At 43.4% G+C, this 25,769-nt stretch overlaps 1 protein-coding gene across 6 annotated transcripts in view; it reads left to right on the forward strand.

The window, feature by feature from the left end:
- The window catches only part of AK8 (adenylate kinase 8), a 96,742-nt gene that overhangs the window by 6,751 nt on the left and 64,222 nt on the right, over positions 1-25,769 (forward strand). For all 6 annotated transcript variants that reach the window (XR_013981650.1, XM_080990638.1, XM_080990640.1 and 3 more), the window contains 3 exons: positions 13,265-13,314; positions 14,696-14,809; positions 23,154-23,222. Coding sequence is in view for 5 of the 6 variants with exons in the window: in XM_080990638.1 (XP_080846764.1) it covers positions 13,265-13,314; positions 14,696-14,809; positions 23,154-23,222 (233 nt within the window). In the remaining variant the exon portion in view is untranslated. The remainder of the gene's footprint in view (positions 1-13,264; positions 13,315-14,695; positions 14,810-23,153; positions 23,223-25,769) is intronic.

A 25,769-nucleotide genomic window follows, 5' to 3' on the forward strand; every position in this document is an offset into this window, starting at 1 on the left:
TTTTCTCACCCCCCTCAAGGATGACACCCGGGGTGGACCGCACTCCTGCACCCCCCCTTCCTATGCCCCTGCCACTTTGCATGGAAACCATAGTTAACATAACTCTAACACATAACACCAACATAACATAACATAACATAACATAACATAACATAACATAATGTGAGCCTGCTGGATCAAGCCAATGGTTCATTTAGTCCCACATCCTGTTCTCACAGTGGTCAACCAGGTGTCAGTGGGAAGCACACAAGTAGGACCTAACCATCATCTGCACGATTGAGATGAAATTGATTAGGGATCACATACCAAGAGGGCTATGCCTTTCACACCTAACAGTTATTTTCCAGGAGCACCTAGGTACGGTGGTGGCTGATGCCTGTTTTGAGTGAAAGGGCAGAAGGCAGGGAGTCCAAGCAGCAGGTGGCGTTAGAGCCAATGGGGGGGGGACTAATTACAGTTTTGTCCCCATCCTCCTCCCCGCTGAGTTCTACAATGGCCACACTGAAACCTGGGAGAAGGAGGAAGCTGACAGCCAGGGCCACCACTCCCTGGATTGGTTGTGAGTAAGAAGGCAGGCAGGTGGGGGCTGGCTGAGGGGTTGGTGGGGCAGCACACCATTCAACCTGATTGAAAAGCCTTCCTAGATCAGGGTTTCCCAAACTTGGGTCTCCAGCTGTTTTTGGATTATAGTTCCCATCATCCCTAACCACTGAGCCTGCTAGCTTGGGGTGATGGGAGTAGTAGTCCAAAAACAATTTGTGACCTAAGTTTGGGAAACCCTGACCTAGATATTAAGAAACCCCACATTAAATACTCATAACATAGCCATCAGTTTTGAACTTGAATACATATGTATATATCTATATATCTCTAAGACAAGTTAATTGATCCTTGCTGGAAATTGTGTCCCACTATTGTAATCTCATAGCTCCCCTGTCCTTAAACCTGAAATGGCAACTTTGAAAACAAGCCTAGCTTTGTACACAATGTACATGTTTGTCTGACGCTGGCAGCAGAAATCATGCCAGTGAATATGAGTGGAATTCGCTATGGTTTTTTTTCTTTTCTTTTTTGAGTCTGCAAAAATGTGATTTTCTGCATTATTTTTATGTTTCCTTTCCATTGAAATGCATAGAAATTAATTATGTAAATAATTGTGTTAGTTTCAGACATAATATAGTGAGACAAACAGGATTTAGCAGGAGCCAAACTGTAGCAGAATGTAAACAGTGCTGATTGTGGCAAGTACAGGACAGGACGGAAATCACTGCCTCCTTATGTTGCTACCCGTGGCCCACCATGTGCTAATTTCTAGGGTTTGTAAGATGCTTCAAGTTTCTTTTCCTGGGGAAAGCCAAAGAGAAAAGCGCATTAACAGATCCCTTTTTAAAAAACAACAAACCAAGATGCCTTTCCTGGGAATGGCAGGAGTTCTAGTGTATCCATTATTTATACTCTCTGTGCCTCCGTCTGATAACTTCCTGATGTCATTAAGCTTGCTAATTACTCCTTTTGTCAAGTGAAAATTTGGCTTCTCAGCTCTGGCAGCTTTTGCCTGCCATTTATTTTTATTTTTAAATTACTTACTTACTTGCCACAGCTAATGACTTCCACAGCTCAACAGCTTCGCAGTCGGGGAAGCTGCAAGTGGGCTTCTTAACATGAGTGTGTGTTTGTGTGTAAGGCAGGCTGACGAATCGAACAGCCTGCGTTCCTGCCACAATGAAGAGCCGTGTACCCTCAATCAAAATTATTTGATTTACAAACTGTTCACCCTTAGGCGGATTAGATTTGGCTATGCACAACGGCACTCTAATTTTTCATTCCACATGAGCTGTCAAGGCGAGAATGGTGTCATGTTACTTTGATGTTTCTGTAACGGTTTACTCTGGGTTGTTGCTTTTTTAAAACACACACACCAGACATTCTGTTGTGTCACATCAATAAAATCTCTGTCACTAGAGACGTCTGGGGCTCTTTATGTTTTAGGGTTGAGATTCTTATCAAGGTGGATTTGTAGCTAAATATTTGGGGTTGGTGAGTGAGGGGAGAAAAAACAATTTTCATCCAGGAGCTGTTTCTAAATGTAGTTTGCACCCATTCTGATCTGTTTAAGAGAGGGTTTTTTCGTTTTGTTTTTAAGTACACCATAGAAAAGTTTTCATGTAAACCTTTTGGCTCCTGAAGCAAGGGCATGATTCAACTGATGATAATGATTGCTAATTTGATTTAGGGCATAATCGCTCTGGCCCCCAGCCCACCCCATGGCATACCCTGCTCCCACGGTGTAGTAGGGTGTGCATGCACCTGCCCCAGGTGCCACCAGGGCTTCCAATGCTGCTGGTGAAATGTGACCCCTTTCACTCCCCCAATCTGCTCTGGATGGTTAGGGGAGCGATCAGAGAAGATTTTGGAAGGCACGGGGTGGGGGCAGTTTCCTGCTCATGCAATGCAAGCCTCTCTGGGGAGAGCATTCCACAAATGTCTTGTGTTTGAAACCCAGGGGATCCACTGTTAGTCAGTTTAGATGATGTTGCACTATGTAGACCAGTGAGTGATGCAGTATAAGGCAGCTTTTTTGGGGGAGAAATTCAAGATAGTGCTAAGGAGATTGCTCCAACATCCTGCTTGTCTGATGGAATGATCTTCCCTCTCCTCCCCTGTGCACTGTTCTGGAGTTTCTCCCAATCCCCCTGAGCCAATTTGGGGTGTAGGGGTGTGTTCAGGGATGGAGGAAAGCCCCACTGTGCTAGCAAAAGTTATTGTAGGGGCTCCTGTTAGTGGAACTAGTTACCTGAATCTGGCCCTGTCTTTTTAAATTCTTGAGCTGAACATCCTAAATGACCAAGCTACAGTTTGTTCCTTTTATTTTTCAGAGTGGGATTTGAAAGCAAAGCAAAAAGCTCTTGATTTTGAGTTTCTAGTAAAAGAGATTGTCTTTGGTTTAAATGCAGCACTGCTGTCTGCTCAAGTTCAGAATATTCTTATTAAATAATGGAAGGAACAATGCTAAAAAGAGCTGTTGAGAAAAAAAGAAAGAATAACAGAGGAGGAATCTCTAGCAATCTTGGTTTCTTTGTGTGTAAATGTGTGTGTGTTTTAAACAAATTTCTTGATCACAGAAGAAGGTACTGACTGAAGAGAGGGAGAAGCATTACCTTATTAAAGTCATCAGGAAAGCTATGAATTTTCATGATCTCTCCTTCCAAGGCAGCTTTCGCCCCAGAGAAAAATTCAAACAGAGATGTGGAAGGAAAAGAAAAAGAGATTGTATTTTTCCCAGGTGTGAAGGCAGAAAAGCTTTTAATTAATAATTGGTTCTAAAGTACTCCTTTAAGTAGTGTGGCGTGGGCGCGATGACACAAAGGTGCTGGTAATTTATAGCTCCAAACGACAACAGGCCTTGAGAAACTTTTAAAAAAAAATAAAAAATCTTTTATTAAGTACATTAGCTAGAATGTCCATCTATGTTTATACAATGATGCATGCAAAGTTAAAAACAAATATTCTTTAAGCACAGCAGCCTAGCAAGGTTGCACAAAAGAAACCATCAAGTAAGACAGAGATCCCATCTTTGTAGGGAAAGCAAGACTTGCTCTGCTTGAAGGAGGAATTCCATTTAAAACTTCTGCTATTTCTAAACAGAGCCTGTCGGGCTCTTGAAACAAATTCCTGCTTTCTTCCGAAGCTCACAGGTACCAGGCACTGCCACTGTCCACCCTTTGGGCTCTAGAACTCAAAGTTCCCAAACTGAGATGAACGGTTGTTTGGTTTGGGCTGGGGTTAGTAGCCAGTCTGGTCATGTATCATCTGCTCCTAGCTCTTATGATCAGTGTTGAGAGTCCCAGCGCACCCTCACCATCGCTGGCTCCTACCAGGTCCACCTCCTCGCGCTTCCTACGCCTCTCAAGTTCCTTGCGGGCACCGTCAAACTCCTCAATGTCCTCCAGCTTCAGTTGCAGCTGAACAATCACTCAGAAAAACCCAAGGACGATGGGGTTGTATCCAGTGTCTTCCTCAGAGTAGACCCATTAAAATGAATGGGTATAACTAACTTGGGTCTGTTAATTTCAATTGGTCTTCTCTGAGTGAATTTAGTTGGATACAAACCAATAAAATTTTATTTTTATTTCTTAAATATATACATTGCTGTTAAAAAAAACCCTCAAAGCAGCTTACAAGTAACAAAACAATAAAACCATTAGTAAAAACAACTATTTAAACATTAAAAAAATAAAATCAGCAATAAACTAAAAACAGGTTAAAACATAGGATACGTGTCCTCTCTTCCTACTGGGTATTTTTGCTTTTTAAAGAAAATGGCACTTGGAGACTTAGGGAAGTTAAAAAGGTAAAAGATTTTATTTTACAGCAAAATAGGCAAAAGAGAAGATGTGTCAGGGGACAGAATTATTTCAAGAAACAGTTACTGGTATCTAAACAGGCTTCTAAACAAGATGGTAAATGCACAGATTATTTTCACTTTGGTTCATAGCTGTCAACGTTTCCCTTTTTTAAAGGGAAATTCCCTTATTCCGCATAGGATTCCTCGCAAGAAAAGGGGAAAGTTGACATCTATACTTTGGTTCATTAAACTAATTGCAGCACTGTTTCAGTTTAGGTCATAAAACTAGGGTTCTGAAAATTTGACACTTTCTGTCAGTTTCTCCAACCTTTTACAAATCTCACCCCTGAGGCTCCTCTTTTGGTATACTAGCCCAGGGGATCAGCACACACTCCCCTCCTAACTGGTTTGGGATTACTCCTCTCTTCAGAAGGTCTTTCCCCTTTTTACTGAACTTGAGACCCAAGTAGAGTGTTTCCTCACAACTCCACTTCTCCTTTTTAAAATTGAGCTTCCTGGTTCTCACTAGTCTATATACTCTTAAAAGACACCAGCCACTTTATTTTAATCTAACACCCAGCTCAGAGACTTTCTTCTGTGGCTGTAGATACTATTCTCAGGGCAAACTGCACACAGTTCAGAGACTATACCATGGGTCAGCAAACTTTTTCAGCAGGGGCTGGTCCACTGTCCCTCAGACCTTGGGGGGAGGGGCGGACTATTTGTGGGGGGGGGGGTGAACGAATTCCTATGCCCCACAAATAACCCAGAGATGCATTTTAAATAAAAGGGCACATTCTACTCACGTAAAAACATGCTGATTCCTGGACTGTCCGCGGACCGGATTTAGAAGGCAATTGGGTTGGATCTGGCCCCCAGTCCTTAGTTTGCCTACCCATGGGCTATACTATCCAGCTGAAACGCCTGGAACCCAGACTCTCAACTGCTATTCTTTTTCCAGTCACAAAGTTCTGTCTCCACCCACCTTCTGGCTAGCTGGACCTGCAGCCAGTCAGAGTGAGTCTTCAGCCCTGCACTCTGCGAGCTACACCTCTCTTGTGGGTATCACCATACTCTAGTCTACCTGAGTAGACCAGAATAATAAATAAAATCACTTATAAACTAAAAAACAGGTTAAACATACATAAACATGTCTGGGTAGGCTTCTCTAAACAAAAATATTTTAGCAGGCACCAAAAAGAGGAGTTAAGTCAGGCAGCAGGGAGTTCCAAAGTGTGAGGCAGCCTGAACAGGGGCTTGTAATTGTGGAGGTATACAGTCGTACCTCGGGATGCGAACGGGATCCGTTCCGGAGCCCCGTTTGCATCCTGAACAGAACGTAAGATGCGACTGCGCTTCTGTGCGAGTGCAAGGTGCGTTTTGCCGCTTCCGCGCATGCGTGTGATGTCATTTTGAGCATCTGCGCATGCGCGAGTGGCGAAACCTGGAAGTTACTTCCGGGTTGCCATGGAGCGCAACCCGAAAGTGCTCAACCTGAAGCACATTCAACCCGAGGTACGACTGTAGTTTGTTGAGGTTTCTGGTTATTTGAACCCCTAGGTACCTGAATTTGGTGTGGCAGTTTTGTTGTTGTTGTTGTTGTTGTTGTTGTTGTTTTTTGATGTTGGTGAATTCCTTTTGGGTATGTGGAAGAGGGGGGGCAGTGTTGAAGCACATCGCCTCAGATTTTGCAAAGTTTACGTGTAGGCCCAATAAAAGTTATTATGACTAATTATTATTTATTAGTATTTTGCCTTCCCCCCACAGAACCAGGACTCAAGGTGGCTTACAATTTATTTATTTATTAAAAAAAAATCGCAGAACGCTAAAAACATATAATGGTTAAAAAGTAAGCAACCTATAACGGAATTAAAACAATATAAAATATATTAGTCTGAAATTAGGGTGGGTTGAAATAATTAAGAAACAGTGAAAGTTTTTTAAAAGCCTGGGAGAATAAAAGGGTCTTGGTCTTGTGCCAGAAAGAGTGCAGTTAGTGTTAGGAAGCCCTTATAGGGATGGTATTCTACATTCAGGTAGGGTTGGGCAAATTTGAAAATTGTGGCTTCTTTCAGTTTCTCAGTTTTCTGTTTTTAGGTTCAGCTAGTTACAGTTCCACATCAGTTTGTGGTGTTCTTTTTTAAAACTCTTTGTGGAAATTCATCTGTGTTTTGTGCAAATTTCTTCTAATATTAACATTTTTGTATGCAAAGTCCACCAATATATACATGATTGCAAAGCAATTTCCCCTAACAGAATGCATATATGACTTCCACAGATGTATGCTTTTTGTGCACACTTTACCAGGGCATGTACATTTTTTGGAATGCCACTGGGCTTGAGAACTGCACTGTAAAAATTAGGAGAAATGTAAACTCGGAAGGTTGTATGTCTGAGTTTTTTCAGAAAGTGAGAATTAAGCAAGTACATATTTAAATGCGATCCAAATCAAATTTCATCCTTCATTCAATCCCCGTCCCCCTTTAGTAGTCATCCACCTCACTACATTTGGCAGCGGCATTCAGAAGGTACATTTTAGTGTTTGGATAGGAACTCACTTGCAGGTAAACTGACCCCTAGGGCTACTTTAAAGATTAATACTAGGAGTTTGAATTGGACCCAGGAGAAATAGCAGAAACTGTAGCACTAATCTGAATGTAAATTAGCTGTGAACAAAATAAAGATGATGATGATGATGATTATCAAAGCTGAATCTTAATCTCAGAAAAATGAATGAAGTGCAGAGAAGCAGAATCAGGTAGTGGTTGGATAACTAAACATGGATTGCTTATTCAACAAAGTCACACCTTGTTAGATAACAGAAATTTTGGAAGCCAAATCCTTGACAGCCTTCTGTGTTAAAATTTCCATCTTGGAAATGTATAACACTGGCATTTTAGCAGCTGCTTGGGGGGTAGGGGTGGTGGTCATGCCATAGCCCTAGTCCAAGAAGGAGTTAAGTACACAAAAATCAGTGGGATTCAGCTGGCATAACTCTCTGTTGAATGGTGGACTGTTGACTGTATAAAGGGATCGGTGTGCAGACCAGAAGGGTTAAACAGTCCATTACAAAGTTGCCCTAGAAACACTCTGCCACCCGTGTGGTACGTTTAGGGACTGAGCCCCAGATGATTTTTACCGGTGTGCAGATGAGTAAATCGGCACATTTCTGCATTGGCACGTCTTCTGCCAGCTCCTATGCAGAAGGAAAAGCAGATTTAGTACAAAGTGAGCATTTACAGTAGCCCTGGGCAATATTAAAGCGTGATACGGTGTGTATAATGGTACGTTTCCTTTTTCTCCCCCCTCCTATCAAACGTTTGTCCAAAAAGCTGTGTATTAAAGCTTCAGTACCTCAGGGTTTTCTTGTGAATTTTAAATCGTGCTCCTTACTTAAACCTCAAAAGGATCTGTAGATAGAAAGGTTCGTGATATTATATATATATATATATATATATATATATATATATATTGCTTTGAAGCGGGTTGAAGAAGTTGATTAGTGTTGGCACCACAGCACATTTCAGTGGCTCTGTTTATAAATAATTCCTCACTTACCAGGCTGGAGTTTCAAGGTGTTAAGATTTTTTTTTTTTTTTAAAGGGGGATGGAGGAGAAAAAAGCCACACAGGTTTTAATCACATTATTTTTTTTGAAAGAAATTAGGTGACAAAAACAGCTTGATGTAGCCTTTTAAAGCATTCTTTTCCTGATAATGTATAGCCTTTTCTTGGTGCTCTTACAAGAGCCAGTAAGAGCCCTTCCTGTAAACCTCCCAAGTCAAAGAACTTTGTAAAGATGAATTTGTAATTTGGGGGGTTCATGCATGATTTAAAATTTTCCACTGCTCAACTCCATACTGGAAAGCGGTTGCAAAGCTTTGGGGTGGACGGTGGGGTGGGGAATACACTTCTCTCTTTCCCTCGGCTCTCTTGCCAAGATCAGAGAGCATCGCTCCCTTTTGGATAGCAAGATCCAGCGAGGCTTGTCATTTTTTATTTTGGCCGGCTGGAATCTTCGACTGAAATTATCTCCACAGGTACCTTTGGAAAAGATGTGAGGGGTAGAAGGGAGCAGGCTTCCAAGAAAATGCACTGGGAGACTAGCCATCACAGTGCTTGTATATAACATGGCAGTGGGTGTGTGGGTGGGGGCAAAGGGGCAACAGATCACAACCTCAAAGGGCATCGTGAAAATGGCAGGTGTCCAAATTTCAGATTTTAAACAAAGCTGAAAGATTTCAGGAACAGAGGGCAACAGAGTGAGGTTCAAAGGATATATTTGCTTGTGGATCTAATTAAGATTCAGTTGCAAAGAAAATCTCCAAAGCAAGCAGGATTTAAAAAAAGTATTTAAGGTTGTTATTTTCTGTCTGTTTTATACCTGCCATATAATGCTTGTTCTGTACTTGCAATAAATTGGTCCTTTGGTGTAAAAGCACCTACACTTTGGAACTTCCTGCCCATTTATGTTATTACCTAACATCAATACATCTTCACTGTATTGTTTCCTGTGGTGCCAAACTCCTTTTTGTTCCAACAAGCTTACCCAGGCATGTAACTTTAACATGTCATATTGATAGATAGTTTTGGCTGGTTGCTTGGTTGGCATCTGTTTGTCTCAGGAGACAATGGAAAAATGTGCCTTTGAGGGTGAAGCCAAACCATTGGAGGGTTACAGCTCCTGCTGTGGTGGTAGAGACCGAAATGGAAGAGACATGTTTTGCTGCAGCTGGGGCAGATGATGGCATCTGGCTGTGCTGATACAGGTGTACCATGGCATTTCTTCTTTCTGCGCTCCTCCCAGTGGTCATTCCTCCTTTAGTCACTGCTATGGATATACAACCTTACTGTCTCCAGGCATTGCGGTCATCTGCAAGGGATTCCCAAATGGAGGGGATGATGTTGCCAGCCTTCATGTCATGTTTACAGACATCTTTGTAACATAGAGTTGGTCTGCTAACAGGCCTGGTGTCTGCAGCCAGCTCCCCGTAGAGCACGTCCTTGGGGATCCTGCCATCTTCCATTCTGTAGACATGACCAACCCAACGTAGATGTCTCTGAGACAGGAGTGCGAACATGCTGAGAATGTGGGCTTGGGAGAGCACGTCTTCATTTGAGACTCTGTCCTGCCATGTGATGCCCAAAATCTTCCTGACGCAGCACTTAAGGAAGGCATTGAGGCTTTGCTTCTGGCAGGTGTAAGTTGCCCACGACTCACTTCCATAAAGCAGTGTGATGCAGCACATCTTGGCATTGGTCGTTAGCATCACATTTTCCCATACTGTTTTGGAGAGGTGAGCCATTGTCATAGCTGCCTTGCCAGTATACTTGTCGAATATACCAGGTTGGGGAAGGCTGCATTAAAACAAAGCATCAAAGGAGATATTAAAAGAGTAAAGTTTAAATGGGTGTGTTGAAACAAAAATGGTTTTTGTCTTTCCATAACCAAGCCCTGTGTCTTGCACTCAGGGAATTTGGAAAGACTGACTTATACCAATAGTTACTCAGCCCATTGAGTTGTACCCCAAGATATCTGTGTTTTCAAAGAATCGTCACAGGTGGGCTGAAATACCATAAGAACATTAGACAAGCCTGCTGGATCACACCAAAGGCCCATCTAGTTCTGCATCTTATTCTCAGAGTGGCAGACAAGATGCCCCAGTGGGAAACCCACAAGCAGGGTCTGAGCACAGAGACCATTCTCCTGACTTGCAATTCCTAGCAGCTCTGATCCAGAGGCCGCTGACACCCCATCCCACACCTCCTGAAAATGGGCATGTACACACTAGATCAGGCATAGGCAAACTTGGCCTGCCGAATGATTTGGGACTACAACTCCCATCATCCTTAGCTAACAGGACCAGTGGTCAGGAATGATGGGAGTTGTAGTCGCAAAACAGCTGGAGGGCTGAGTTTGCCTATGCCTGCACTAGATATTTAAAGTGCATTCTTTCCCTCAAAGATTTCCCTTCGCAGAATTACAATCCTCAGCAAATCTTAACATACTAAAGTGCCCAGAATTCTTTGAGGGGAAAGAATGCGTTTCAAATGTGCTTTAAAGGCCTAGTGTGTACACAGCCTTAATCTCAGCCAAGAACTTTCCCCAAGGCTTCCTGCCCCCTACACTCTCAACCCTTTGTTTCCCCTTTATGTCCACCTCCCCCTGCTTTCGCTAGACCATCCTTTCTGGTAATCCACCTCAACTTGATTGCCGTTTCCCAGCACCTGGGCCTCCTCTCTCCCATATTTTAATCATTAAAAGCCCGCAACGGTGCTCGAGATGGAAGGGCACATTAAAACCCCGCACACGTCCGCGTAACGAAGAAGATGCGGGGACATATGTGTCGAGGGGGAAGGCGGCTGGCGCGCCATCCCTTTCTTCTTCTTCAGCTCCCTTTGCCTTTAATCTTGCTCTGAAACCAAAAGAAGGTTGTGCCACGGACAACCATGGACTCGAGGAATGAACAAGAAAAGAGCAGGGAGGAATCTGATATTAATGCTGTCCAGGGGGAGAGCGAGTGAGCAGCGAGACAAAAGGACTGAGGAGGGTGAAAACACACATGGAGTAACTTGTTTTTTCTCTCTCTAGCGGCTGAAGGGGGTGGTGGAGTTTTTGCCATCTTGCTCCAGAAGAAACCTGGGAAACGTACTGCGTGTCTCATCTTCCCCAGCTCTGCCCAGGAGGTAGCTAGTCTCTGGGTCAAGGAGACGTGAGGGGAAAGTGAAATGAAAACTATCTTCTTTATAAACTAGCAAAATACCTGCCATGGTGCTGCTCAGATGTCACACACATCTAGGAGGGGTGTGGTAGGTCTGTTCTCTTGACACAGAGAGTACATTGCACACACACGCCCCAGCGTGCACACACCCTGCCCCTCAACTCCAGATCTTTGTTGGTCGAGCCGGGACTGGCCAGGATGAGGCCTTGGAAGGCCCACTTCCTCTTAGAACACTGTTACATATTCCTTTTTATTTTTTCTACCTTGGGAACTAGTTGCAGCCATTAATTTTTGGACTTTTTTTTTTTTTAAAAAAAGAAATGATATGCCTTAATACACCAAGCAAGGTAACTTTAACAAAAATCAATCATGGCTTTAATTAAAAGATAAATAAATCCATAGTCCACACTCCTGTTAAGCAAATAGCGTCCCGATTAAAAACCATGCAAGAGCATAAAACTAATAAGAGCACAGGACAAATAGCAATACATCAAGCCCTCAAATTGTGCTTGCTTTACTTATATGATCATAACCTTATGTCAGGCTGGGGTGGGGAATATATAAATAAATGGAGAGCCAGGTCCATCTCTGCTCTCCATTTATTTATTTTCCCTGCACTGTGCACCCACTAGGTTTTGCAGGAGGACTCTGGTACTAGCATTCCAGGGTCCTTGCGGCACCTTCCCAAAGCTAGGTAAGTGAGGCACAGGGCTTTGGGAAGGTTTCAGGACTCTCCCACAACCTTTCCAGACCCTGGTAAGCTGCTCTCCATCTTGCAGGGGTGGGAGGCAGTTCCAGGGGTTCCTGCCTCTGTGCGTGGACTCCTAAAACCGAACCCTTGCGGAAGTGGTGGGCCCACTGTAATCAAAACAGCCATGATCAGTCACTGTTTAAAAGCACTGGAAGTGGGGGCAGTCACTCCAAATTGCAGGCAACATGACTGATCCAGTCTCTGCCCCCTGAATTTGGAGCATGTAGAGGACTCTTAAATTCTGGATCTTAAATTCTAAGTGGTTCATTTCTCAGAAGGTGTCCCAGGTGTTCAGGGCTTTGAAAGCCAGAAAAGTCAGAACCAGCACCCAGAGACACACAGGCAACCCGAGTGCACTCAACAGGTAGTCCTTAGGCTGCAGGTCTCCTGAAGTAGTGGGGAGGTCCCATATATGTTTTGGAATAGCAGCTGAACCTGTCGTTTACCCTGGGCCATTAGGTCCTCCCCACTCTGCTTGAGATTGTAGCCTATCTCCTCAGAACAGTGACAAAAGCTTGCTTTTCTTAATACGATCTGTTGTTTACCACCTTGAGATATTATTGGACTATAACTCTCATTGTTCCCGGCCATTGGTCACGTAGGTTGGAACTGATTGGAACTAGGTCTAGCAGCATCTGGAGGGGCACCATGTTGCCCATCCTATGTAAAATAGCGGCATTCCTTCCCCACAGTTACTAGCTGACCACTAGTCCAAACTTGAGGTCTTCATGCTAAGGGAGTGAATTGCTGGCATTTCGAGTTAATCCCTGCTGGAGGAGCCTACTTTACTCTTGATTACCAAAATTATAAGAAAAGAGATTCTGACTAAACATTAGGAAAAAAATTCTGATGGTAGGAGCTGTTTGATAGTGAAATGGACTACTTGGGAAGGTTGTGGACTCTTGTTCACTGGAGGTTTTTAAACAGAAGTTGGATGGCAATGTGTCAGGGATTATTTAGCTGTGATTCTTACATTGCAGGGTTTGGAATAGATACTCTTGGGGTCCTTTCCAATTTTACGATTCTATGTATATAATCACACTGAGACTCTTTGAGTTTGGGTGGGAGGAAAGCTATGTTCATTGAACAAAATGCATGATTGATTGGAAAGGTCTTCGTTCTATCTAAGGTGGAGAATTCATGATCTTGCATCTTGGATGGTGAGAGAATCAAAAAGGTGTCTCCTCTCACCGGGGAGGCATGGAGAAGATGGAAGAGAAATTGGGTATCAGTCTAGCACTGGATAAAGTTCAATAGGTCAACATAAAAAGGACAGTCTGGGAAGGGGAATAAGCCTACAGTGCACCCCAGCATTTCCAACATTTAAACATATGCTAATAAAAGGAACTGGAATGGCAATGGATATTGCAGTTATCTTCGGGAAATTACAAGGATTCTTAACAGCTACAATGTTGTGACATTCATGTGTTTTTTATTTCATCTACAGTTCCAAAGATCTGTATTCTTGGACCTCCTGCTTCTGGGAAAACAACTATTGTAAGTAGATTTTTGTGTATGCATGGAAATGTTCTTAATGGATAGCAGATGTAGGACTCATTGTCTTTATTAAAGTCTATATTAATACTTAGCATTTTTCTGGACCTGGACAAAAAGCTCCAATATAGTTAAATTGTGGAATTTACTCCCATGAGATGTGGGTGACGGCCACCAACTTGGATGGCTTTTAAATTATACAAATGGAGGATAAGCCATGATTGCTATGTTCTGCCCTGCACTATCGGAGGCAGTATGCCTCTGAAAAAGCAGTTGCTGGGAATCACAAGTGGGTAGAGTTGCTGTGCTCAGGTCCTGTTTGCTGGCTTCCCATTGGGGCAACTGGCCAGCCACTGTGAGAACAGGATGCTGGACTAGATGGGCCACTGGCCTGCTCCAACAGGCTTGCCTTATATTATTACGGTGCTTCAGACTACCTGTGATGATTCTGTGAAAACACAGACATCTTGGCCTATGCTTTGACATTTTGAGTAACAATTGGTATATATCAGTCTTTCCAAAGTTCCTTGAGTGCCTGTGATACGGCAGTTGGTCCCAAGAGTCAGGAAACTCCCTGTTCAAACCTTTCGTCTCTTCCAGATTCTCAAAAGTAGCCTTAGACAAGAAGCCACTGTATACTTTCAGGCTCTCTTCAGCCCACATCTTTGTAGCTATTCTGTTCTACCTCACAGCGGGGTTGTGCAATGTATAGGAAAGTGTTGGAAAACTTTGAAGCTGCGGTCCTCTACCTACCTGTCTAGGTATAGGATTGCAAAGTCAAGCCCTTCATAAACATAAAGTAGTATGATTAACACAGGCCTGTCCTTGCACTAAATCATTGCTCTCTCCTACTCTGCCTAAGGCTGAATCCTTTAAACTCTTTACAGATTAATTTTAATTTCAATAAATGTATTTATTGATTAATTACCCTTCATCGGAACGAAACAGGTTAAGTAAGATTCCCTGTGTGTGTATAGGTTTTGCTGCTTATTTTTTCATTCCCTAGCAGTGTTTGAGAAAATCCAGGCATTGGGCTCTTCCAGAGGGAGGGGGCAGAAGGAGCACAGGTTTTAAAGTGACATCGTAAATGAAAACGTTCCAGATCTCCATTGTGCTGAATTTCAAAATGGTCACTATATTCCTTTTAAAAGTGACAGATAACATATTTGCTGTTCCCCCCTCTCCTGTTACAGATGGTGCTTTCTTTTTCTACTTTCCACTTAAGCGTTACGAATTTTGCACACTCCGATGGAAAAACTGTGAAAATGCTGGTGTTATTTGTTTTTAAATTTTCTTCAAATTCACTTTCATTTCCTTTGGGAAGATACAGCTCTCTCTTATTCCTTCTCTCTCTCCCACCCCAAACACCTGCTTTTCCCTCCAGGCAATGTGGCTTTGTAAACAACTGGGAACTGCACGGATTTCTCCGGAGACTCTGTTAACCAGTGCGTGGTCAAACCTCACAGACAAAGTACAGGAGTATCAAGACACAAAACAGGTGCGTGGGCAGAGGTAACGATGCTATCTCTGCATGGAAGGGAAAGATAAGTTGTGGCATTTGCCGTTTTATTTTTCTGCAGACACAAACGAGCAATCCAATTATCGCACCTTGTTTTGTATCTGTGGTGATTTCAGAACAGACTTGTGAATTTGTGGCAGTGGGCTCCCTCCATTCTAGGGATGAAATAGCAAAGGGAGCTTTGCCATCCTCAGCTGAGAATAAATATTGAACTTTTCTGAATTCACAATCTACCCTATGCCATAGTTGTTACTAAAAACAAGGTATTAAAAACTCCTCCAGGTGGACAGAAATTCATGAGCACAGTGTGTCTGAATGTAATGCAGTCCATAGCTGCGCTGTTGGAGAATTCTTTTGGAAATGGGAGCAGAAATCATGACAGTTTGCATGCTTGACCAAGGTCAGGAACAGAAATCACACAAGCAAATATGAGCAGCATTCACTATTGTTGGTTTTTTCAGTCTGTGCCATTTTGTGCACCATTTTTGACATTTCCTTTCCACTGAAATTAATTACAGTACATAATAACATTAGTTTTGGCCCAAAACAAATGAATAACCCGAGTTTTAGTGTAAACAGAGCGGAAACAGCACTGGTTCTGATGAAAGCAGGATGGGACAAAAATTGGTGCCTTCTTACACCCCTATTCACAACTTTCTTTTTTAAGGATGGGGGAGGTTAGGGTAGGGAGAGTAGCCTACTTATCACCCCACCCACCTGTTTGGACCATCCTGCAACCAGGTGGGGACTTTTTTCTTAGGTAAAGATAAAGGGACCCCTGACCATTAGGTCCAGTCATGGCCAACACTGGGGTTGCGGTGCTCATCTCGCTTTATTGGCCGAGGGAGCTGGCGTACAGCTTCCTGGTCATGTGGCCAGCATGACTAAGCCGCTTCTGGCGAACCAGAGCAGTGCACGGAAACGCCCTTTGCCTTCCTGCCGGAGCGGTACCCGGTACCTATTTATCTACTTGCACTTTGACGTGCTTTTGAACTGCTAGGTTGGCAGGAGCAGGAACCGAGCAACGGGAGCTCACTCCGTCGCGGGGATTCGAACCGCCGACCTTCTGATCGGCAAGTCCTAGGCTCTGTGGTTTAACCCACAGCGCCACCCGCGTCCCTCTTCTTAGAGGAAGACCCTATTGTCAGTTCCTAGCATATTTAGAAATGAAGTGAACAGAGCAGACCTTGACAAGCACTCCAAAGATCTTCTCCTCTGAAAGATGCCTCACCTGGTTTGGTCTCCTGCAGAGTCAGTGCCAAGGAGGGTACTCCTGGGAAGACACAGTCCAAAATCAGTAGCCTTGAGCCTGTAGAATAGGGCATGGGAAACCCTTTTCAGCCATGGGCAAGGCCACATGATAGGCAGGGCCAGAGGCATAAGTGGGCAGAGCAAGGGATGTAAATTTCACCTTCATACAATAGGCTAGTTTCTACACACATGTTCACGCCTGCCCCTCTGCGTTGTCCATCCAGACAAGCAGGCCACATTATCAGAGTTTAAAGATCCAACCAAGCAGGAACACTCAAGGAGGATGCAAAGCAAGGCCCGTGAGTGTTGCTGCTTGAGGGGAATTCTGAAGCCTGGAGAGCCTGAGGTGTCTCACTCCTGTTGTAGAGTCCAGGGATCAGACCCTAATTGTTTATATTCTCTCTCTTCTCTCTCCCTCTTCTGACACACCACATTCTACAATCATTCCTGGAACTGAAAGTTACACAGATTAAAAGGTACACAGCATGATGACATCCATCTGTGATCTCTGGCCTTGGGGAGGAATGGTGAGCCCATGTTCACTGATTAGGGTCCTACGGATGCTCCAGGAAGAACAGGACCAGGAATAAAGTCTGACTGTTGCTTGTGCAACTCTTCCTCTTCTGTCTCTCCTAGTCTTTTTCTCCACTTCTCACACTTCAGTTAGACAGCTCCCCTGCTGCACTAGCAGAAGTCTTGCTACAGACCCACTCTTTTCCCCTTCCTTCCTTTCTCTAATTTAAAAGAGGCGAACTTAGTTTTATATATTCCCTAGCAGTGTACCTAGCATTTTTCCCGGGGATTCTAAGATAGCAAAGAATCAGTACAGTTTTGAATCTGAGGTTAAAATCAGTGCAGTTTTGAAAGATTCAGTCCGCCATCTTGATTCAAAATGGAATCCAGTTGTATTCAGACATAGACAAAAGTCTGCTCTTTGATCTCAGGAACCACCATGCATAATTGGTTATGATATCTTCAGAGGTGTCCAAACACATAGCAAATGAGCATCTTTTGAAAATATAGATATACATTTGCAAACATTTATGTACTGTGAATGCCATGGCAGTGAACGGAATAAAACTGCATTCATAAAACAAATGCGGAAATAAATCCTAAACTTTGTTCATTTTGTCAAAGATTATTTTTATTCAGTTGTGCAAGAAAAACCCCCACCATTGATTTGGAGGGAGAAAAATAGAAAGGAACACAGCCTCACGCACAAAAATCCCCTTTGGTTTAATTACTCTCATTATTAGCATACTTCAGGCTAATCAGCAGCACTTTCAAGGGGGCCCTGTAGGGTTTCCTTGATTATTATGGGGTGGGACATGAAAGTCAAGGAGATCTGGCAAGGAATCAGGCTGTATGGGGAGGGGAAGAAAGAGAGGGAAGTGGTGAAATCAGTGCAGTGCTTTACATGCTCTTTCGAGTTGGCAGGGTGTTTGCATAGGAATATGTTTTTGGTTAAAAAGAAAACAAGTGTATTCTCTTTTTTTTAATGCAAGGTTAGCCTCAGGAGCCAGAGAGTAACCATGGTGGATAGGGACCACTGAGACTGGTGGAGCAGAAGGCAAAGAGGTCCTCAGGAAGTGGAGCCCATTTAGTTCAGCATTGTGTTCCTGTAGTAAACCAGCAATTAGGATTCTATCACAAGAGCACTCTCCCCTCCTGTGGTTTTCAGTTCAGAAGCATTACTGCCTCCAACTGTGGAGGCAGAGCATAGCCATCTTGGTTAGTGGCCATCAATAGTCCTCTCCTTCATGGATTTTTCTCACCCGGTTTTAAAGCCATCCACTTGGTGACCATCAATGCAGGGCTGGCCCAATAGATGTTGGCACCTGAAGCAAACCTCAAAATAGGGCGGGAGGCCCTCCTTGCTGGGGAAGGTGGGGTGAATGAAGATCAACATCAGGAACAATGGGTGGGGGGAGGACAGGAAAGAAAGATTGACATCAGAATCTGCTGCCCCTAGGAATCGTGCTGCCTGAAGCAGTTGCCCCTTCTGACCTCACGGGTGGACCGGTCCTACATCCCTGCCTCTTTTGGGAGTGAGTTCCATAGTTTATGCGCTGCATGAGGAAGTACTGTCTTTTATCTGTCCTGAATCTTCCAACATTCAGCTTCATTTGATGTCCACAAGTTCTAGTGTTATGAGAGAGGGAGATATTTTCTTCTCTATGCACTTTCTCCATGTCATGCATAATTTTATAAACTTATATCATGATGGGCACTCCAGGCAGGAGAGGATTCTTCTTTTGTCCATCATTGGGGAATCTGCAAATATTTAAGCTGAAAGTTCATTGAGTGATTTTTGCCTGGTCAGCTCCTGGCCACTGCTTATCACCCTGCCACCGTTAGAAGAGGAAGGAGCCAAATAGGTTTAAGTGGCAAGAGGGCTCAAAGATGCTAACCATATGGGAGGGGAGACGGCAGGAGCTAACTGAAGAGGGGCCTTCCATCTTGCAGGGCAAAAAGTCTGGGGCTGGCTCTATAAATGGAAAATGGAGGAAAATTGAGTCTGTGCCAAGCACCTGTATCAGACCCTGTGTTGCTGAGGACAAAGTACTTTGGCTCTGTGGCAGAGTACATTCTTTGCATGTAGAAGTTTTCAGGTTTGATCCCTGGCATTTCTAGGGGGAAGCCCTGTCCAAAACCCTGAAGAGTGGCTGCCAGTCAGTGTAGACAGTACTGAGTTAGGTAGACCACAGTGGTCTGGCATTCTATAAGACAACTTCTTTTGTTACTGAGGTGATATATAGCAGGAAAGGGCTGTAGCTCAATGGCAGAGCACCTGCACTGCAGGCAGAAGGTCCCAGGTTTAATCCCTGTTATCTCCAGGTACAGCTGGGAATGTCTCTTGAATGAAGCCTACTGAGCTGCTGCCAGTCAGTGCTGACAATATTGGAAGAGTTTGACCAGGAGTCTGGTGTGGTATAAGGCCGCTTCCAGTGCTCCTGACTTTGATGGCGGGTTGCAGCTCAGTGGTAGTATGCAGAACTTGAGTCAGAACAAAAAGCACTTAGAAGCCAAAGCTGGATCTGGGCCTTTGCAATTTGAAAGAGCGGCTTTGCTCAGCAGCCCCTTTGCATTGTCTCTAAATGCCCCCTTGACTATTCCCACCCCCCAAACTCTGGTCAACAGAGGTGCTCTGTAGATTGCTCAGATTGCAAGGCTGCTAAAGGAACCCGTAGAGGACTCCAGTTTAAATTGGCTCTCAAGCCTTAGCCAGGTGGACCCCCTGGCAGCCCACTAGCCTCTCTTGAAATGACACATCAAAGAGGGAAGCGGGAGTCTAGCTGTTTCTGAGAGCAGCATGAAGCACCTTTGTAAAATGACAGCCTCAAAGCTGCCAGTCCCAGCTCCAGCCGCGAGAGGCTGCATGAGGCTTTGACGCATCTCCCTGCGGGACCCGCAGACTTGCAAGGAACACGTTTTATTTCCTTTTGCTCTTCTTTCCCCCTCACCTGTGTGTGCATGAATGCGCCTGCTTTTGAGTGGGATGGAGCTCAGGAGATGTTTGAGAAAAGACCTAAGTGGGTCATTTTGTTGCTCCCTTGCCTGCCTGTCATCAATTTGCTGTTAGAATAATAGAATAATAGAATTGTAGAGTTGGAAGGAACTCTGAGGGTCATCTAGTTCAACCCCCTGCAATGCAGGAATCTCAGCTAAAGCATCCATGACAGGTGGACATCCAACCTCTGTTTAACAACCTCCAATGAAACAGAGTCCACCACCTTCCAAGGGAGACTATTCCACTGTTGAACAGCTCTTGCCATCAGAAAATTCTTCCTGATGTTGCACTGAAATCTCCTTTCTTGTAATTTGAAGCCATTGGTTCAGGTCCTACCCTCCAGAACAGGAGAAAACAAGTTTGCCCCGTAATCCACATGACAGCCTTTTAGCTATTTGAAAATAGCTACCATATCTCCTCTCAGTCTCCTCTTTCCGGGTTAAACATATCCAACTTCCTCAACCGTTCCTCATAAGGCTTTGTTTCCAGACTGTTAATCATCTTGGTTGCTCTCCACTGCACACATTCTTCTCAGGCCCTTCTTCGTGTGTCTCATCCACAAGGTCCGGAAGGTGGCAACATGAGTATGGGCCTTTTCTTCAGTGGAATGCTCTCCTCAGGGAGGCTCAGCTGACGCCTTCATTATACTCCTTTAGGTGCCTGCCGGGTGAAAACTTTCCTCTATAACAAGGCCTTTTGACATGGATAGGCAAACTAATGCCCGGGGGCTGGATCCGGCCCAATCGCCTTCTAAATCCAGCCCCTGGACAGTCTGTGAATCAGCTTGTTTTTACATGAGTAGAATGTGTCCTTTTATTTAAAATGCATCTCTGGGATATTTGTGGGGCCTGCCTGGTGTTTTTACATGAGCAGAAAGTGTGCTTTTATTTAAAATGCATCTCTGGGTTATTTGTGGGGCATAGGAATTCGTTCATCCCCCCCCCCCCAAATATAGTCCGGTCTGAGGGACAGTGGACCGGCCCGCTGCTGAAAAAGTTTGCTGACCCCTGCCTTTTGACATGCCCTTTTAAAACATGTTGTGGAAGGGGATATTACTGGGCTGTCTTTGTTTTTGTTCTTATTATGTATTTTCTGTTGAATAAAAAAATAACAATAATTTGTTGATAGCCTCCATTAATTGTGGCATTTGTTTTCTTAAAACCAGTCATGGAGTGGGGGCCTAAGCTGTCAGCTTCCTCCTCCTCAACCTCTGTGTTCCTCTTATTGAACTAAGCAGGAAAGAGGATGGGGTCAAAACTGGAATTAGGCCACATTCTCACCATGCATTTAAAGCCATCTGGTGTTGCTTTCTACAATCATAGCTTCCCCTCAAAAAATTCTGGGAGCTGGAGTTTGTTAAGTGTGCAGAGAGATGTTGGGGGGGTCACCCTTGTTTTCCCTCTTATTTTTTTCTTCAAAGATATTTATTAAGATTTTCAAAATATTACAAAAGAAAAAAAAAGAAAAAAGAAAAATACAAAATAAAAATAGTTAAAAACAATTCAGTTTTTCAATCACTTATCTTTCATTTGCTTATTTCCCGGACCTCCTCACACCTCCCTTTTCTGTATTCCAATTCAGTTTGTTAGTTCAGCAAATCCCTCCCCTCTTTGTTTATCCTAATCTTCAATCTTAAAGTATTGTAACATTAGATTTTTACCTATTAATAGTCCATTTTTTCATATTCCCTTATAACATTACAGCTAGAAACCACTTAGTTTCTATCCAACATCATTCTAACATTCATTAACTTTACAGTATTTCTCTAGTCTTTAAACTTTTTCCAATCTTCTTCCACCGACTCTTCTCCCTGGTCTCGGATTCTGCCAGTCATTTCTGCCAGTTCCATATAGTCCATCATCTTCATCTGCCATTCTTCCAAGGTGGGTAGATCTTGTGTCTTCCAATACTTTGCAATAAGTATTCTTGCTGCTGTTGTGACATAAAGAAAGTCCTATCCTTCTTTGGCACCAATTGGCCGACTATGCCCAAGAGGAAGGCCTCTGGTTTCTTTAGAAAGGTATATTTAAATACCTTTTTCAGTTCATTATAGATCATCTCCCAGAAAGCCTTGATCTTTGGGCACGTCCACCAAAGGTGAAAGAATGTACCTTCGTTTTCCTTACATTTCCAACATTTATTATCGGGCAAATGATAGATTTTTGCAAGCTTGACTGGTGTCATGTACCACCTGTATATCATTTTCATAATATTCTCTCTTAGGGCATTACATGCCGTAAATTTCATACCTGTGGTCCACAACTGTTCCCAGTCAGCAAACATAATGTTATATCCAACATCTTGTGCCCATTTAATCATAGCAGATTTCACCGTTTCATCCTGAGTATTCCATTTCAACAGCAAGTTATACATCTTTGACAGAATCTTAGTTTTGGGTTCTAACAGTTCTGTTTCTAATTTTGATTTTTCCACCCTTGTTTTCCCTCTTAAAGCTGCATTTCCCAGTGGCTTGACAAGCAATTCCTCTGCCCAGAGAACTCTAGGAATTATTAGTCGCTCTGGGAGAGGATTAAGGGGTCTTCTCACAATCCTCAGCACCCCAAAGAAGCTCCCAGAATTCTTTGGGGGAAGCGTCGACTGTTTAAAGTATCATAATGCTTTAAATATATGGTAGGAATGTAGCCTTAGTTGGCTCTGTTTGTCATTGGCGATTTGCCTGGTTTGGCAGGCGTACAAGGAGCATGGCCTTCTGTTCTTGCCTGGTCTTCTGAGCAGGACTCTGATATAACAGACTTCAGCTTCCAGCTCAGATCTCCAGCTCCAGTTCCAAAAACTCACTTCAGGGGGACATCCAGGCCTGGAAAATGCACACTCCATACCTGGGGAAGGGCCATAGAAATGTGCTTTGCATGCAGAAGATCTCAAGTTCAGTCCCTAGCCCCTGGAGTTGCCAGCATCTCCAGTTAAAAAACAAACCAAGCTGTAATGGACATAGGAAGCTGCTTTAGTCCATTGGTCCATCTAGCTCAATACTGTCTACACTGACTGACAAAAACTCTCCAGTGTTTCAGACAGGGAGTCTTTTCCTGGAGATGCCAGGAATTGAACCCGGGAACTTCTGCACCCAAAAAGCAGATGCTGTGCCATTGAGCCACACCCCTTCCACGAGGCAGTGCTTAAAATTGTGTACCACTTTAGTGTAGGTGTTCCCTATTGTGCTAGAGGCAAGGGAGATTGTCTCTTTTATGATGGGGCTTCCCACCTGCAGATTTTGAAAATACTTAAATTTAAAATAATGTGTGTGTTTTTTATATAAAAATGTTGCCTAATTAGTCAAGAGTGTTTTTTAAAAAACCAGTTAACCCCACCAACTGTACATTTCAACTCCACTGCTTAGCTGACAATGTGTTTCTTTCCCTGGCTGGAGTGGTGGAAGCTTTCTGTTTTTCTTTTGTGTGTCATTTTCTTGCAAAGGGTTTGATCCCTCCAGCTGTTTTCTTTTTTTTTAAGGGGGGTATTCAAACACAGAAAGTGCAGTAATTCTCCTTGAACTGCTTTGTGGATATTAAACTCACCATATTTCTTTCTTAAATTTTTTAGAAAATCCCTGATGCTCTGTGGGCTGAACTGATTGTGGAACGTTTGCAGATTGAGGACTGTATTCACAGTGTAAGTGTGGCTCTTGCTGGATGAGATTGTTCATGGGGTGTGGTGGGATAGGTGACGTGGAAGTTTGTGCTGTGGATGGGATTGATTCCCCAAGGTCGTTGCAGGGAATTTGGAGTATGATTAACAGCATAAATGGGGAAGCTGAACGCATACATATGTTAATTGTCTGGCTACCAAGACGACCAAAGGGGGAGCAGCCGTGTAGTTCTGTTGACTGCCGCAGGCGACTGGCAGAGTCCTGAGTGGGCAAACCTGTTACAAACAGGCAACATTAAGAAGCAAACAAGCAAACCAACCAACCATTTCATGGATCCCCCCCCCCCCAAATTGTGCATTCATTAAAGTGTTGTTTATTTATATATTTTTAATTTCATATCCTGCTCTTTCTCTTCAGCAGACAGATTTATTTATTTATTTCATAAAATTTATGCACTGCTTGATTGTAAAAAAGAAAAGAAAACTCAAAAGCAATTTACAAAAAATATCACAATAAAAATATCAGTGCAATTAAAAATGTAAATTTGCAAGACTATTTGGTACTTCCATATCTGGTCCTTGATCTGTGGGGTGCCTGGTCCTTCCTTCAAGGACTCAATGTCTGGCATCAGGTCTAGGCTGGGCATGGCACTACTTGTGATTCCCAGCAACTGATATTCAGAGGCATACTTCCTCTGACAGTGGAGGGAAAATATAAGAAGAGCCTTCTGGATCAGACCAAAGGCCCATCTAGTCCAGCATCCTGTTCTCACAGGGGCCAACAAGATGTATCATGGTAGCACTCTTCCTGCTTCGGATTCCCAATAACTGGTCTTCAGGAGCATACTGCCTCCAGCGATGGAGGTAGAACATTCCTAGCTGTACTGGCTTCACTGGTCAGATCTGTGTGTCTCTGGACACACACACCTTTTAGAGGCACTTCTGATCCACTGCCGCAGGAGATGGCCACCTTGCTTTGCCTCCTGGTAGGGGCTGCTGTCTCCCTTTGCTCAAGAAGCCCTATTTAAATCAACACCAGTATCTTTGAAGGTATATTTATGTAACATGGTATGAATTAATAAAGATGTTTATAAATACCATAATGCATATTTAACTAAAGGTATGTTAATCAAGGAGATGGGATTTGTGCCAAGAAAAGGAAAATAAATAAGAATTTGGGGGGAGACCAATCAGGATGTTTATAATTAGTTCCTGCCATGACTTTTCCTCTCTCTGTCCCTCTAAGAGGTGATTGTTACAAAGAGAATGAAGGGATCACCTTGCAAAAGGTAGTAGCCATTTACCAGCATACCTACCAATTTTGGAACAATTAAAATAAGAGGCTGTTCCTCTTTCCCTCAGCCTTACCCCACTCACCTGAGACCTCTTTGACTGTCCTTGAGTCCCAGCAGCCCTCATGAAAGGAAATAGGAAGAGGCTACTGAGTGGATGAGCAGTTGGCGTATCCTTGTGTCTGTCACAATTCCCTGGTATTTCAGGAACATCAGCGCTGCTGGCTGAGGCCACTGGCCCATCTAGTCCAGCATCCTGTTTTCACAGTGGCCAACCAGATGCCTTAAAGGGAAATTTGCAAGCAGGACTTGAGCACAACAGCAGCTGTCTCTACCTGTGATTCCCATCAATTGGCATTCATAGACATACTCCCACTGACTGTGGAGATTAACCTAGCCATCATGACCAGTAGCCATTGATAGCCTTATCTTCCATGAATCTTTCCTCTTTTAAAGCCACACACATTGGTGGTCACCACTGCCTCTTGTAAATGGATGGAAAACAGATGGAAAGAGAGAGTTGAAGGATGAATAAAAATATTGGAAGGATAAGAATATTAGAAGAGGATAAAGAATAGAATAATGGGTGGCAATTTCTTTGACAATATGCAGCATAAAAAAGGGAAAATGGGAAGCCATGGGGGTGGGGGGCGGGGTCTAAAGGGAATGGATGGATGAAAATATGTAGAACATGTATGTGTTGAAACTTTGAAAAATAATAAAGGGGGGGAGGGGAGAATATTAGAAGAGCCTGCTAGATCAGATGAAAGGCCCATCTAGTCCAGCATCCTGTTCTCATAGTAACCAGCCACAGTGACCAACCTTATCCTTGCACAACAGAACATTCTCTCCCTCCCACACCACCTAAATCTGTCCTGAGGGTTCCCTCAACCCTCCTAAGAAGATTTTGCATGGCAAAGTGCATGGTGAGGGGGAAGAAAGGGGGAAATCCTGTTGGGTGACCCCTAACCCTTCGGTTAGCTCAGGAATTTTGTTGAATTTTGCCCTGAGTCTCCCTGACCATTATCTGATACTCTAACCACTACACCACACTGACTTTTATTTTTACTTCATTTACAGATTTTCATTTTGTAATAGCTGCATCAAAGATATAAGAAAGCTAATTCTTTTTAGCTCATTAACTTTTAAAAGCCTTTTTTTATCATCTGCTTTCTGTTTTAAAATGGCCAATCATTACATTTTTAGGGTGCCATTTTATACACACACACTCTCTCTGTCCCTCCCTTTCTATCAGCTACAAGAAAATTGCATCAGTCCT

The sequence above is a fragment of the Podarcis pityusensis genome, assembly GCF_964106645.2.
Source record: "Podarcis pityusensis genome assembly, chromosome: Z".
Lineage (NCBI taxonomy): Eukaryota > Metazoa > Chordata > Lepidosauria > Squamata > Lacertidae > Podarcis > Podarcis pityusensis.